The sequence below is a fragment of the Periplaneta americana genome, unplaced genomic scaffold (genome assembly GCF_040183065.1).
Source record: "Periplaneta americana isolate PAMFEO1 unplaced genomic scaffold, P.americana_PAMFEO1_priV1 scaffold_21, whole genome shotgun sequence".
NCBI lineage: Eukaryota > Metazoa > Arthropoda > Insecta > Blattodea > Blattidae > Periplaneta > Periplaneta americana.
Genome location: NW_027185502.1, coordinates 407,762 through 422,759, shown reverse-complemented (window position 1 = coordinate 422,759; position 14,998 = coordinate 407,762). Strand labels below are relative to the sequence as shown.

Genomic DNA, 14,998 nt, shown 5'->3' with positions numbered 1-14,998 from the left:
TGATATTTTAGTACAGGCATCCTTGAATTATTTTTCAAATCCGCCATCCTATAGAACAGCCGTGGCGAAAATATGACTCATGAGCACATTGTGGCTCGCAATGATATCTGTGCATTTCTCTTGCTTCCTGCCTTCCCCAACCCCACCCTCTCACTCACTGGAGTCAAACTCCGTTCCATTTGTGTTTGTCTCTGACCTGCGAGTGGCGTATCATCGCAATGTATCTCTCGAAACCATGTACCTCTACAAATACGAAAGATTTTTTCTGCCAGTATGATGAGAATATTAAATATTTGAATTGTTCACAAGTATTACGAGGAAAATGGTCGTATAACAAAACGGCATTTTACTACATGTCACTCATGAAACATTAAAAGGTTAAGTGTTATTATTAGTATTATTATTATTATTATTATTATTATTATTATTATTATCTCTGTACGTCGATCCTTTTTCAGCGGATGTACGAATAATGCGGTTAGATCTTCTGTTTAAACTAACAGATTTACAATGTATTGTGATATTAAATGAAAGCTAGATGTAAGGATTTCACAAATGTTGAACTTTTCAAATCTTGCCAAAAAATAAATATCCGAATTTTCGTTCTTTCGCTTGCTCTGTTCAAGCCATGTTCGCTGCAACTTACGTTTGTGAAAAGTTATTTTCAACAATGAAAATAGTAAAAACCAAATTTAGATCACGACTGACAGACAAATACCTTCGTGATCAACTACGACTGGCAGTAAGTGACTTAATTCCTGATTTTTGAAACTCTATCGCAGAGACATTCTGAAGACAGTTAATTTTAGGTTGTGATAATGTTTCCTATGTTTCCTTGTTCATTTCTTTCTTCGTTACACGTGCTAAACATTAGTTTGAAGCCTTGTACTGTATAAAATTATATTTAAGTGCTTGACGTAAGGAAAATGAAAATCCGTTAATAAGTCAGACAGTTGCTTCACTTCCCTTTCGGGTGTCCACCTCCCTCCATAGGTGCTATGCACGTTGCAGGTTACACAGTGGCTCGGCGCACTATCACACTTTTGCCACGGCTGCTGTAGACAATTATGGAGTTCCACCATCCTCATCCTATCTAAGACAGCTATCCCACGTCTTGAGTCCACTCCCATGCTCAAATCCCTATTGATTAAAATATCTTTCTGAAAAAGCTAGATATTAGAAGATCACGAGAAAGTTGTTAACTTATTACTGGATGAAATTTATGTTAAACCTGCAATTTCTTACAAGGGTGGCAAAATACAGGATTTCGCAGATAAATTGAACCTGCTACCACAGTGCAAGCATTTATGATTACGTCACTCTGTCAAACAATAAAGATACATCATAAAGTCTTTTTCCCGCAAAAAATTTGACTTCAGGAAAGCTTTACGAGTTCGCAGTATCAATTGTAAATATCCTGAATCAGTGCGGTTTTCGAGGTATCACTCTCATTTCAGACAACAATAGAATCAACTGGAACATGCTAGAGAAATATGTAATGGACGACTAACGTCTACTTTTAAGAATCCCTTCAAAATGGGAGTGGAGATGATTGCAACTACAGGGGAGATTTAGATGCTGTTGTGGAATGTGGTTGTGAAGATGTTATTTTTGTTTGTGAGGATGTTGAGGTAGAGGAAAATATTGTCGGACCATCTGATCTGTGCCCCCGTAAGATATGCGAACTGAACCGTAATTCCTTCTCAGCCTCGGTAATTCATTTCTCTCCCTGCATTCCTATCTCTCTCTTTCCTAGCTCTCTCCCTTTCTCTCTCCCACTACTCACAATATTGAGCCTTCTTGCGGGACAGTTTATTTGCACTTGCAGTCCAGTGTTGTCAACTCAACATGAACACTGTAGCACGGAGTGGCGAAAGAAATATTATTAAGCAAGTACGTAATAGCATCTTGCGATGAAGAGAAACAAACAGGTCAATATCTGTTTCCTATAAATCAGGCAACGTAAAGAGCAGCTGCGATCACAGGTGGGGCTAATTTTATTTCAATTGATTACATATTAAAATTACTTAGTTAACTAATACTAATAATACAATATTTTTATGTAATTTATAATTTATATTGGCAGGTCAGAGCGCCTAACAAAGAAAATCAGGAGAGAGGGAGGCTGTACAGGAGATGAAGAGAAGAACAGACCAAGGGAACCTTTAATTCTTGTAGATGATATGAACCGATGTATTTTAAGAAGACACAAGAATTTTATACCGTGTAGAATGAAGTTCCGACATTGAAGAAATTACTGAAGATTGCGAGAGACAATATTTTCCAAGGTTGGAGAAAAACGCTGCGGAAAGTGATTCGAGACATGGGATTTAGGTTTCAAAAATGTAGAAATAGAAGATGTATTTTGATTGAAAGAAATGATATTGTAGCATGGAGGACCAGTTATTTATGATACCGTTTGACGAAAGTTTGGCAACATCCCTATTCGGCAAGATTCGTGGCTTGCTGTTTAACATGGTGGGAGCAAAGCAGGTGGAATGGAGTGAGTACAGGCGTTAACTTTTTCAAGAACGGCGACAGCGCTGAAGGGGCACAGATCCTATGGTCCGACAATATGATGGCTCTGATTTGGGCCTACTACATTGCAGGTTATGTTGCCAAGTGTGTAAGTGTAGCAGTAAAGTGTGTTAGATGTAGATATGTTTTATACAGTCATCAGACATTGGAATATTCCAGTTATACAGTAGAATTGAATAATTATATAAGAATAATAGACAGAAAAGGACTCTTGTGGCGCACAATTTGTAAAAAATGTGACTGTACTGGCATATAAAGTGTTTCAGTGTTTAATTTCGAACGAATATGAGAGCGACTTCATTAACCCTCTGCTGCATGAGTTATTTTCTCAAATAACGTTCAGCTGTTTTATTGGCGCCATAGACTCAGAGATACCAACTTCTTAAATTTTCTTCGACTCTCTTCGTCAGTGCAACAAATCAAAGGCATCTCTAGTCCCTATCATGGTGGAAGAATACCATTCTTCCACCATGGTCCCTATTTACACTTGCTATTTGTCGTTCGACTTACAGCGCGGGCGCATGCGCAGTACTAATTTCGTTCCTTTCCTTTCGACATCTGCTGAGTAGAAGCTGTTTCTATCATAGACTTACTAAATAACCGAGGTTTCTATTTCTGTGCGACATTTCCTAGGTGGGCCAGCCAAATTGACGCGACAGGACCCGAACATGGTTCGGAAAAGCAGTAGCAGACAACTTTTAATCAGCTGTTTCCATAGACTTACTAAATAACCGCGGCTGTTTCTCTCTTTCCACGCGCTTTGTAGCATAATGTCAGAGTGGAACAAAAACCAAGTAATGAAATTAATCAAGCTTTACGAGGAATTTCCATACTTTTATGACATCAGAAATAAGGACTATCACAATAGGATTTGGAGGGAAAATGCACTGGAGTTTGTTTGTAAAAATTTGGAGTCTGTTCGTCCCAATACTATTCCTTCTGACATCAAAACAAATATAAAGAACATCAGGAGTCAATATGCAAGAAAAAAAAATAAACTTTCAATTCATTTTAATATAATAAATATCTATTGGACAATTTTGTTCCAGTTTGAAATCTTTACTGAGAACATGGAATAACCCTTTCTCCTGCCTTCTGGACCTCCATCTCCTTTCCCAGTCTCTCTCTCTCTTTCTCTCTCTCTCTCTTTTTTTTTTTTTTTTGGCTTCTCATTAGTGCAAACCAACAAAACACTTGAACCTGCAGAAGCTAAAATAGCTACTTTTTGTTGTTAAAATCCATTTTGTTCATTTAAAAGGCTCACCACATCATTCACACGTTGCTCGAGCTCAACAACTAGCCTCGAGTAGCAGACGAGAAATCTGCCAAGAGTGAACGGTGATACTACATTTAGCCGACAGAAAGCGCAACAACTTGCGTCGACTTGTGGACGAAAAATCTGCCAAATGTAAACGGTGATGCCAGCGAATAGGGATTATAAAGAATGGACACTTCGCGTCGGTACCTTTGATGTAGCCGGACCGATTTCAATGGCCTTTAAGCCAGCTAGAGCGTCAGATTCTGCTTTCTCCCTAGAGTTGGCGCTGACATCACACCAGCTAGCAGTCGACACAGCGGAAATATAACACATATAATTAATACATCTAGGTACATTATGTACTCAAATAAAATAAATTGGATCCATAAAATAATAAATCCTTCATTAACTGTAATGTCTAGATTCTAGAGTTCCTTTATAATGAGAGTTCAGACGTTGACCCCAACAACAATTAAAATATGTAATGATTTGATAGCGCTGAAAATGGAAAAACAAAACTCTCACGAGAAGTAAAACCATATACCTATATTATATTATATACAAATATTAAACGAATTTGATACTTCATTTTATAATGTATTATATTATTTTATAATATAATTTATGATATCTGAAATATAAAATATTATTATTACAACTAGTTTGTCACTGAGAAATAAGGAAAAGCTGTTAACTTGAATTTATTTGAAGCAAAGCGTTACTGGATTATGCAATGAGGTAGGCGATGTTTGGATCCTGTGTCTCAACTCTATTCTCAATTATTATGTTAGCGTATGCTCGATTACACTACCTCTAGCGCTTGAAAGTGGAACTATCCGCTGGCGCACAGAGAAACAAAACACAGGAAAATTATATAACTCAGTGTCCATTCTTTATAATCCCTATTCGCTGGTGATGCTACATATAGCCGACAGAAAGCGCTTGATGTTGCGCGACAAATAGCAAGTGTAAATAGGGACTTAAAAACATTAATACGTAAACAATGTGAAAGTGTTAGTAATAGTGGTGACTTTACAGTGTGTGATGCCAACATTCCACAAGTATGCTAGTTTCTAGAGCCACAACTATATTGGCTAATATTCTAAAATTAAACAAGATAGTATTGCCGGTGCTTCAGGAACAAAAAGAAAAGTGCAGACTTTCATAAAAAACAGGTACGCTACCGGTAACAGTGTGTATTTAGATGACATCTGATGAATAACTTTACTGATTCTACTTCTTTAGAGAACTGCGCATTCCTGTCGTTTTTCTGTACTAACAGTAGTAAGAAACGAGCTTTGAATGATTTCCGCAGAATTTGGAATAGACATAGACAGATTTGAACTGCCAACATAGAAAACAAAAAAATCACTACCTGTTCAAGGGGGCCACACTCAATCGCTTTCACCTTCATCTTGACAATAATAAAAGCCAAAACTAACCTAACCTAACACTAAAATCCTAAACTAATCTAACCTAACCTAACTTGTCACAGATTCGCCTATACAAGGCATAACAAAAGCCTAAACTATCCTAACCTAACCTGTTACAGTTTCGTATATGCAAAGCATAATAAAAGCCTAAACTAACCTAACCTGTCACTAAAATCGTAAACTAACCTAACCTAACTTTTCACGGATTCGCCTATACAAGGCATAACAAAAGCCTAAACTATCCTAACCTAACTTGTCACAGTTTCGTATATGCAAAGCATAATAAAAGCCTAAACTAACCTAACCTAACTTTTCACAGATTCGCCTATACAAGGCATAACAAAAGCCTAAACTATCCTAACCTAACCTGTTACAGTTTCGTATATGCAAAGCATAATAAAAGCCTAAACTAACCCAACCTGTCACTAAAATCCTAAACCAACCTAACCTAACTTTTCACAGATTCGCCTATACAAGGCATAACAAAAGCCTCAACTAACCTAATCTAACCTGTCACTAAAATCCTAAACTAACCTAACTTTTCACAGATTCGCCTATACAAGGCATAACAAAGCCTAAACTATCCTAACCTAACTTGTCACAGTTTCGTATATGCAAAGCATAATAAAAGCCTAAACTAACCTAACACAGATTTGCCTATACAAGGCATAACAAAACCCTAAACTACCGTAACCTATCCTGTCACAGATAAGTACGTAAGACATAATAAGTCTAAACTAACCTAGCCTTACATAATAAAAGTTTAAACTAACCTAGCCTGTCATAACACTCCATTTTCTTATCCCTGCACACTTCCCTGAGGTATGAAAATGGCCGAATTTCTATGCCGCTGGAACATTGCAAACTAGCGTGAAACGTTTGTAATGTCTCGTATGATATGTTGGTACGACATGTAAGACTCCTGAACATGCATCTATCCACAATAGGAAAAGAAGTCAATCAACGCTCGTTTAACAACTGCAGTACGTAGCAATACTAGTAGTAGTAGTAGTAGTAGTAGTAGTAGTAGTAGTAGTAGTAGTAGTAGATAAAATAATAATTATGCTGATTACTGTCTTGTTAATATAATTTACTATTAACTAGAGTAAATAACGCCAAGCACCGCTATTAAATATACTCAAGAGAAATGGCATGCAGAGCATGCCCCATTTGTATGATGTCACGATTCTGCTATCCAGTCCTGATAAAGAACTTATAGCGAAGGCCCCAGCAGACCCTATGAATGAATGAGTGTATGCCCTCTTGTTCTCCTTTGTATCCACTGTCCACGTAGAACTACGTCTTTCTCCTCAGGAGGTGCCTATCAGTGATAACTCTGGATTTTTTTTTTTCTTGTTAGGAGGAAGGGAGGGAGGGAACATCCCACGCACTACGACCTGAGGTCTATTGTACACCCCCTATATGGGATGAGTTGCATGCCCACCGATCAATCCCCTACGCGCACTGACCTAACCACTTGACCCCCTTAACTATCGGTCACAACAGCCAACAAAGTCCATGTACCACTCCTGCTCCGGCAACCCCTCCAAGGCTCCCTTAACGGTCTGAGGCAGAAGTCCTCCACAGAGAAGGTTTGCCCCAGGTTCCGTTGCAGAAGCTATCCATCATCACTTGAATACAATCCACAGAGGCCGGTTGAGAGAGCCAGGAGCTTCGGAGGGCCGCCTGTAGAACGATCTGAAAACCAGAAGAAGCAACGGGATGATGAATGAAAGGATGATAGGGGAGGAAAGGAAGTGGCGAAGTTGAGTGGGGTTCCAGTCGCCTGATAAAGTTACCTGATATTCACCTATAGGAGTGAGGGAAAAACCCCGTAAAAACCTTACCCAGGCATCTCGTCCCGCCCGGGAATCGAACCCGTGCGCGCTGAGTTCGGAGTTAGACTCGCTAACTCTTCAGCTACAACAGTGGACTAACTCTGGAATTAACTGTCACTGTCCTGGTGGAGTGGAAGAGAAGGCCTGATGGCCTTAGCTTTACCAGAATAAATAAATAAATTAGTATCAATAATAATAATTATTATTATTATTATTTTTATTATTATTATAAATAACCCACACATGTTCTCCTTGTCTCCTCAGCAATTAGAATAATAGTTGGAGCAATGGCTAGAGAATTGTATAGACCATTTTTTTTTAAATGAGAGATTCTGACCTTAACAAATCAGTACATATACTCTTTAATAAATTTCCTCTTACGTAATAAAGAAAATTTTCTAACTAATTCAGCCATACATAGCACAAATACCTGCAGAAAGAATGATTTTCATACACCATCATCAAATTTATCATGCTATCAAAGGGGAGTGCGTTACATGACAATAAAAATTTTCAATGGTCTTCCTGAAGACATTAAGAATCATTACCAAATCACTGCGTTATTTAAGGTGAAACTAAAAAATTACTTAATATCTCACACATTTTATTCTGTAGATGAATTCTTGACATTTCACAGTACTGAGTAAATATTTTAGTACTATTAAATGGTAAACATATTGCATTGTATAATATATTATTGTTATTAAGGTACCGGTATTAATTCTGTATATATTTTATATTTGCATTTTTATATGTTAAACGTAAGAAATGGATATGTTAGTCTATATTCTATGCTATAAAGCAACTGTAAGAATATTATGGAAAAAATTAATCTATCTGCCTGCCTGCCCATCCATCTGTCTTCACCTTGATCGTCTTGTATTTTCTTTGTTTATGTATTCCCTATTTTCTCCTTGTATTTTGAGGAAAAAAAGTTACATTTGTTCATACCAAATTTTCTCTTTAAAGGACAAAACTAAAATTTTTTCAAACATCTATTATCATAATACACTGCTCTCTTAAACTGACTGAGCATATTGGGAATTCAATCAATAGCTTTCCCAAAATAGGCTATGAAAAGTTTCATATAAAACAATGGAAGATAAAATTAATGTGCATTAAATTGTGAATTATTTGAAAGAAACATCATATATTCTGTGTGACAATGTCATGAACTGTGAAGGAACGAAGGTACTTGCATATCATATGAAATATACACTGTCTACATATCGAAATAATGGTCTTTATACATTGGGAGGAAAAAACAAAACAAGAAAAATATATATTTTTGCTGCCAAACACTTCGCCATTCTGTTTCATCACGTTCGTTTGTACCCTAGCAGTAATATTAATGCAATTTTTAGACACCAAAAAATGTTGTAAAGTGAGTTTTCAATACATATCATTACAGCTTTAAAGAAACTATTGAAGTAATGTCTATAAACTACAAACAAATATTATATGTAGGCTACAGATATACTAGGTTTGAAGATTATGGCTATAGAAACAATTGAGACAAGATACACACGTACGGAGTGTTGACAAATTTATACGGATGAATCTCTTATGTCATATTCAAGAGGTGCAGAAACTGGGATGAATATGTCCTGTCTTTTCATTTTACTATTATGTAGGAGAATATACAACAAATTTTTAAGTTACTGCTATTTACATAGGCCTATTACTTACAAATGGCTTTTAGAGAACCTGGAGGTTCATTGCCGCCCTCACATAAGCACGCCATCGATCTCTATCCTGAGCAAGATTAATCCAGTCTCTACCATCATATCCCACCTCCCTCAAATCCATTTTAATATTATTCCCCCATCTATGTCTAAGCCTCCTCAAAGGTCTTATTCCCTCTGGCCTACCAACTAACACTCTATAGTTTGACAACTTCAAGTGAAACCCCGTAAAATACGCCAACTTCTGGAATCTCTCTCTTTCTTTCTTCTCTCTCCCTCGCTCCTTGTCATTCAGTCACCAATCACCATGTAAATATCTGAGAGGGTGCGTGTGGGCATCGCGACCAATAGAAGAACCACTCTCCAGTATAACCACAATAACGGATTCTTCATTTTTGCCTCTTCTGTCGGCTAGGAAGGTTCCATTATGATAGCATTGCAGGCAACTAGTCAACCTTTTAAAGCTTTTGTTAGCAGGTTTGACAAACTGTGAGTGGACCTGCAAGTACACAGTGCATAGTGCTCTCTCCCTTCCCCCCGTGCTTTCTCACTTGCTCCTCCCCAAGACAGCCAGCACTCACGTAGTAACTCTGTCAGGGTTTGAGTTCAATTTGTCAATCTATATATGCATTTCTGGCTATTTACATATTACGTTTGTAAAATCTCTTATACAGATTAAATAAATTCTAATTATCAGATTGAAGGGCAGCCATACAGACTATAATCTTACAATAGACCACAAAAAAGGCTGAAATACAAGATTATAAAAAAAGATGCATTATCTAACTAAACTACAGAAAAAAAAATAGTTGATTCCTTCCCATTGTTACATAAGGAAAATGAAACAGCAGACTTTTGGCTAAAAAGGGAACTGAAATTTTACAACAATCCAATAACAGACTTCCATTTTATTCTGTAAAACAACTAATCAGTTCGATCAGTTCTAATCAGTACTTCTAAGTAAATTCAGATCTGCCCAAAACAATAAAATTCGGATGGAGCAAATGATACAACCTGGAAATTTTGAATGGTTAACCCCGAGATAATCCCTCAAGGGCCTCATAAATCAGGTTGATAACAAGTCATGTCATGATTATTTGACAAGCCACCTGAACAGGATAGGAATTTCAACATACATCAGCCCGTGTACGGTATTGTGTGATGCAAATGAAGAAATGAACATCGAACACATCAAGGGATGCAAAACATTGCTACAACAAGATAACATCGTACAAAAATATTGGGATACAAGACAGCGATTGACTTATTGTCAAGTGCTTAGGATCTGGACCAGCAACAATATATCACCTGTACGATCTAAGTACAACATTCGTATAAAAATATGTAACATTCAGGAAGGTAAACATTACACTGCAACCAGACTTGCAATCGAAGTTCATGCTGTAAACATGCCGCGTTCCTACAGTATGTGGGCTGTACTTTGTAACTTGGGTGCACGACCTGAGACTGTATCTTGAATAAAATCGATTAGGCACGTTACCAGGGGCGAATTTAGGCCTAGGCAGACTAGACAGCTGCCTAGGGCGACAGATTTGAGGGGCGGCTTTTAAGCTATTACTGTTAATTTTTTTTTTTTACATTTTTTAAAATTTGATTCATAACTCTTTAAAAGAGTACATGAACTTAAACGCACAATGAAAAAGATATCAATAACATTGGCAACAATCAGTTAAAATTTAATCAACAGTATGCCAAGGAAAAATGACAGTTTTTCAATATTAGTGTCACAATGCAATAATAGTACCTTTTTTAATGTTATGCCCTCTCATCGTGAGAGTCTCACGAAATAACATTAAAGAACTTACTGGTATTATATAATGATACGTTAGGAAGGCAAATCTCGTTGCTCGCAATCATAAGCTTTGTGATGAAATTATGAGAGAGATGCTGCTCTGTCATAAGAGTAGCCAGTATCAACACTCAGTAATCCCCATGCAGACTTAAATTCAAAGAAAATACCGCCAGTCATTGTATCAGCCGGACGCTTGGGAGTTCAGTTTAATTTGAAACGGTAAAGAGTGCAGTTGTTTTGTACCTAGGAGACATATTTTAATTTTCATTATAATAAGTGACAGTCGGAAAAATGTCAGTGGTTCTCAATACCGGAAACACATCTGATTGAGGTTATGGCTGATATGTAAATTTATTACCAGACAGTACATCTCATTTGACGATATGTATCAGAGGATGAACTGCATCTAAAATCTGATTAGTGTAATATGTAGCTAGTCAGCGATGTATGCAATGGAGGGGGAAAGGAACTGGTCACCCTACCCCATTATCTCCTGGCCTAGTTGCCTTATGAGTGATGCCTTGATGGTGTCACTTGTGGGGTCCATACCTGTCTTCAGACAGTTGACTAAATAACAATACCAGAAACTCGAGAAAGACAAGGCAATAAAAAGAGAGGAAATGGTGAGAAAAAGTGCAAAAATATGTGTTATTTAAAAAACAAACATAGCCAGCTTGGTCCAGTTCGAGTCCAGGTACATCAGAGTGTAATAATGTGGTGAACAGTAGTTTCTGAAAATAGTGCAGCGTGTGGTTTATTTTAGTCAGGCGTTTCTGATATTAGAAACAGTAATAATGACGCAGAATCAATTATTTCATTTGATCCAAATGACGCATATAGGGCGAAATAAGGGGCAGAAATATTTTTCTCTGCCTAGAGGCGCCAAGTAGTTAGATTCGCCCCTGCACGTTAACACACCGAATGGTGCAAGAAACATGATGCATGGCACATGGAGTGTGACATATAACGCCATGTTATTTGATCTAACGAGCCATTCAGTGTGGAGTCATCAGATGGAGATCTTCTGCTATTGTCAATAATAAGAATGCGAAGATAAAGGCATAGGTTTCGGATTCATTGGTTCAAAACGTTGAAAATCATGGTGCTTGTAGTGTTTTTATTGGTAGAGTTAGCACAGGATCCAGAAAAATTCGCAGAATATTATAGAATGTCCAAAGAATCATTTGAAGATACGACAAACTGTAAATATTCCTAATAGATGGAAAACATGTATGAGTATTACACAAGCACATGGACTTTTCACTCTGATTTCTGTTGAAGACTTGGGTAGAAATAGTGTTGGTGCTAGGGTTGGCAACTATTTTTGAAGAAAATACGGGAGACTAAGTGGTCTACAATATTTGACATAAAAAATTGAAAAATTATTAAATTCAGTTAGCGGCACTAAAAACAATTTTATTCTACATTTTGGCAGTTAGGCTTAAATTAAAGTATTTTGAGATATTTTACCTAGCGTAATAGTTTCAAACAAATTGTAAAAATTACCTACATGAATAGTTGAAGTTGACTGTGATTTGCAGTTCTGATTTGATTAAAGTGTCGCTCTCCTTTTTCGAACATCTGAGGATTGCGAGACTTCATATGTGAGTATAAGTATATATCAATGTTAACAGTATTAAAGAAAGCTTGTTAAAATTGGCCATAAAGTCATTTAAATATGTGCTCCAGGAGCACTGCTCCTGCATATATGACTTACCGGTATACGTCTAAAATGCAGGTAGTAGGTCATTGATGATATAATGAGGAGAGTTCGGCTGGCACCATGGATCGTGTCCTGGCATAGCTCAGTTGGAAAGAGCACTCAGCACGCAGAGTTGAGAGGTCCTGGGTTCGATTCCCGGTGCTGGAACGAATTTTTCTCAAAATTAATAGGTATCTACATGTTGACTACTAACAAAAAATAGTAGTCTCGATTATTGAATGAGGATGGCGAGACCTCATATATGAATGTATGTATGTATGTGTGTATATATATATATATATATATATATACATACATACGACACTTTTCATAAAAGAAACACTCTTTGTATTAGCTTAGCTGCACATTTCAGTGCATCTCTGGAACAACAGAATCCATCATATAAATCACCTTCAACCATATAAAAATTAAATGTTTCAAATAAATTTTTATATTATGCAAAAATAAGGGAGAAAAAGGATCGAAGAGAAGAAAAATGTGGAAGTTGGGAGACTGTTAAAAATTGGGGCTAAATACGGGAGAGTTGGCAACACTAGTTGGTGCTGTGCTGCCCATTACGCCGTATGATGACCGACCTACAGATGAAAATGTCTATACGAGGGATAGGTCAGTTTCTTATTTTTTTAAGTCTAGCGTAGCTCTTCCTTGGCAATTAATTCCCAGTGGCTTAATAAAACTTGTTATGAAGTGGGATATCTATATTTAAGTGAAGATTTATATTTTAAAACAAATAAATAAATGAATGAATACATATACGAGAACTAAATAGCTACTTTCCCGGACAATCCTATTTCAGTTTATGTTTTACTTCTGCAGCTATCTCCGCCCAAATTTTATCTCTGAGATTCTTCTTTGAATAATCTGCTCCTGTATAGTCGTAAATAACTGGATACCTCTTCATCACATTAAATTTCTGGTAGTTCATGATGATCGGAAAGTGTACACTGACAACTGAACTCTGGGCTGTAGTGGCCAGGTTGCATGAAGTACGACACAAAGAATCAGCATGTTTTATCTTGGTTATGATGCAAGGCACATGCATTATGTTGCTTGTGTGTTGCATTATCTGGCCTGACTAGTAGCACCTAAAGGCGTTCGTTTATTCTCCTTTGATGCATGCTTAATGTTCCATGCATACTGCTTCATGTAACTGTATCGACTGGTGTGTATCAGTGGCGGCTCCTGCGTATTTCTTAAGAGGAGGAAAGAAGGTAACAGGATGAAATGACACCTTCTTGAATGAAACATGCTGCAAATTAGCCAACATGCACACATGTAAGACCAGGTAGTGTTGAGGTTGGCCTTCCCTTCTGTATAGCAATAATCTGTTCTTGTAAACTGAGTTTCCTAAATTTTCCATAAAATATAATGTTTTCACTTCCATTCATTGTTGAATAATTGCACAAATTAACAATTACAAGGAAATTCACCTCGCAGCATTTTTCGAGCACACTACAGCATCACACGTGTTGGAAGAGACTATAGCTACTAACACATAATCGGAACTGCGGAAATGGGAATGGGAAATAATTTGAGGAAAGCGAGAACACAGCACCCACCCAAGTGGTCTGTGTTGCCACATGTACATTTTACAAGTTCAGTATCACATGCTTTTTAAGAATATCAGTTCTTGTAAAGTCATACTACCATTATTGTTCAAAGTTGCCGGTGGCCAATTTTTTATGTTAAAATAATGTAGTTTGGAGTACCTACTTTCAATTTCAAATATATTTGTACAAAACTGACAACTTGGCTGTTGCTCTGTCTAGTAAACAATGAATAGAAGTGAATTTCAGGGGCCAAAAAGATCTGTGATACCAATGTAGAACTACTTCCTCTTTGTTTTATATAAACACGACTTTAACTTTCAAATATCCTTGAAAGTTTCAAACCATGAATAGTAGCCTATATAAAGTGCAATGAATAATATTTTTGGTTTATAATTTTAGAAAAAAATTTATATGGTGTCTTTCATAGCGTTGCGTTAAAACTGTTTTATTGTGCCTCCTCCTAAATGTGTTATAGTCTGGTTGAATGCAAGATCGTTAGATGGCAGCGGTAGCGAGCTTGCTGCATGACCAGTCGGTTTCTATTTCCCGCCCATGACTGATTCAGAGGAGGATCTCCTCCCTCTCCATTCATTTACTCGCTTTAAAACTCTGCTTCTTTCTCTGGCCACTAGTGCGCTGTTGTCTATGTGTGCTAACTGCAGTAAAGGAGGAATGGCTTGGCTTTCCTCCACACAAACAACCTCGCATCTTTCTTACAGTTTCTAGCAGCACATGAGCGCGCATCGTTTAAAACTCGATCAACCGAGGTTTTCTTATAGCTGTGAACTTAAAAATTATCGAATCTTCCTTGCATTTCAAGGCACATATTTTATTTGGTATTTACTTTCGAAAGAAGAAAAATGTGAGGAGGACGTTCCTCACATTTTTCTCCCCCGAGGAACCGTCTCTGGTGTGTATCCTGTCTTACTTGAACTGCTGTGTTCCATAGCTTGTCGGTTTTTCGCTGTGACATCAAAAGGGGTTTAGCAAGCTCGAACTGCATTAAGTGTGGTTGTGCAAATAACATTTATTTCAGTCTTCATCAACAGTGAACATAGAGTGCATTGAATAAAATACAACACACTTTACCGCTACAGAGTATATATGCAGAGTACTTTTTATCATTACTGTTACATCAGGTTAGTTTAACATTATGGGTG

The 14,998-nt window shown here is 37.2% G+C and overlaps 1 protein-coding gene and 1 long non-coding RNA gene across 7 annotated transcripts in view; one reads left to right on the top strand and one right to left on the bottom strand.

Moving 5' to 3' along the window:
• Positions 1 to 14,998, bottom strand: part of LOC138693797 (CD2 antigen cytoplasmic tail-binding protein 2 homolog) — a 123,924-nt gene that overhangs the window by 16,696 nt on the left and 92,230 nt on the right. The window contains exon 5 of one of the 2 annotated variants that reach the window (XM_069817594.1): positions 12,289 to 12,429. The exons of the other annotated variant lie outside the window; for it this stretch is intronic. Within the exon in view, the coding sequence (XP_069673695.1) occupies positions 12,371 to 12,429 (59 nt within the window). The 3' untranslated portion in view covers positions 12,289 to 12,370. Of the gene's footprint in view, positions 1 to 12,288; positions 12,430 to 14,998 lie in introns of those variants that run through there. 2 annotated transcript variants of the gene reach the window in all.
• Positions 1 to 14,998, top strand: part of LOC138693798 (uncharacterized) — a 123,418-nt gene that overhangs the window by 66,352 nt on the left and 42,068 nt on the right. The gene's annotated exons all lie outside the window — the stretch shown is intronic.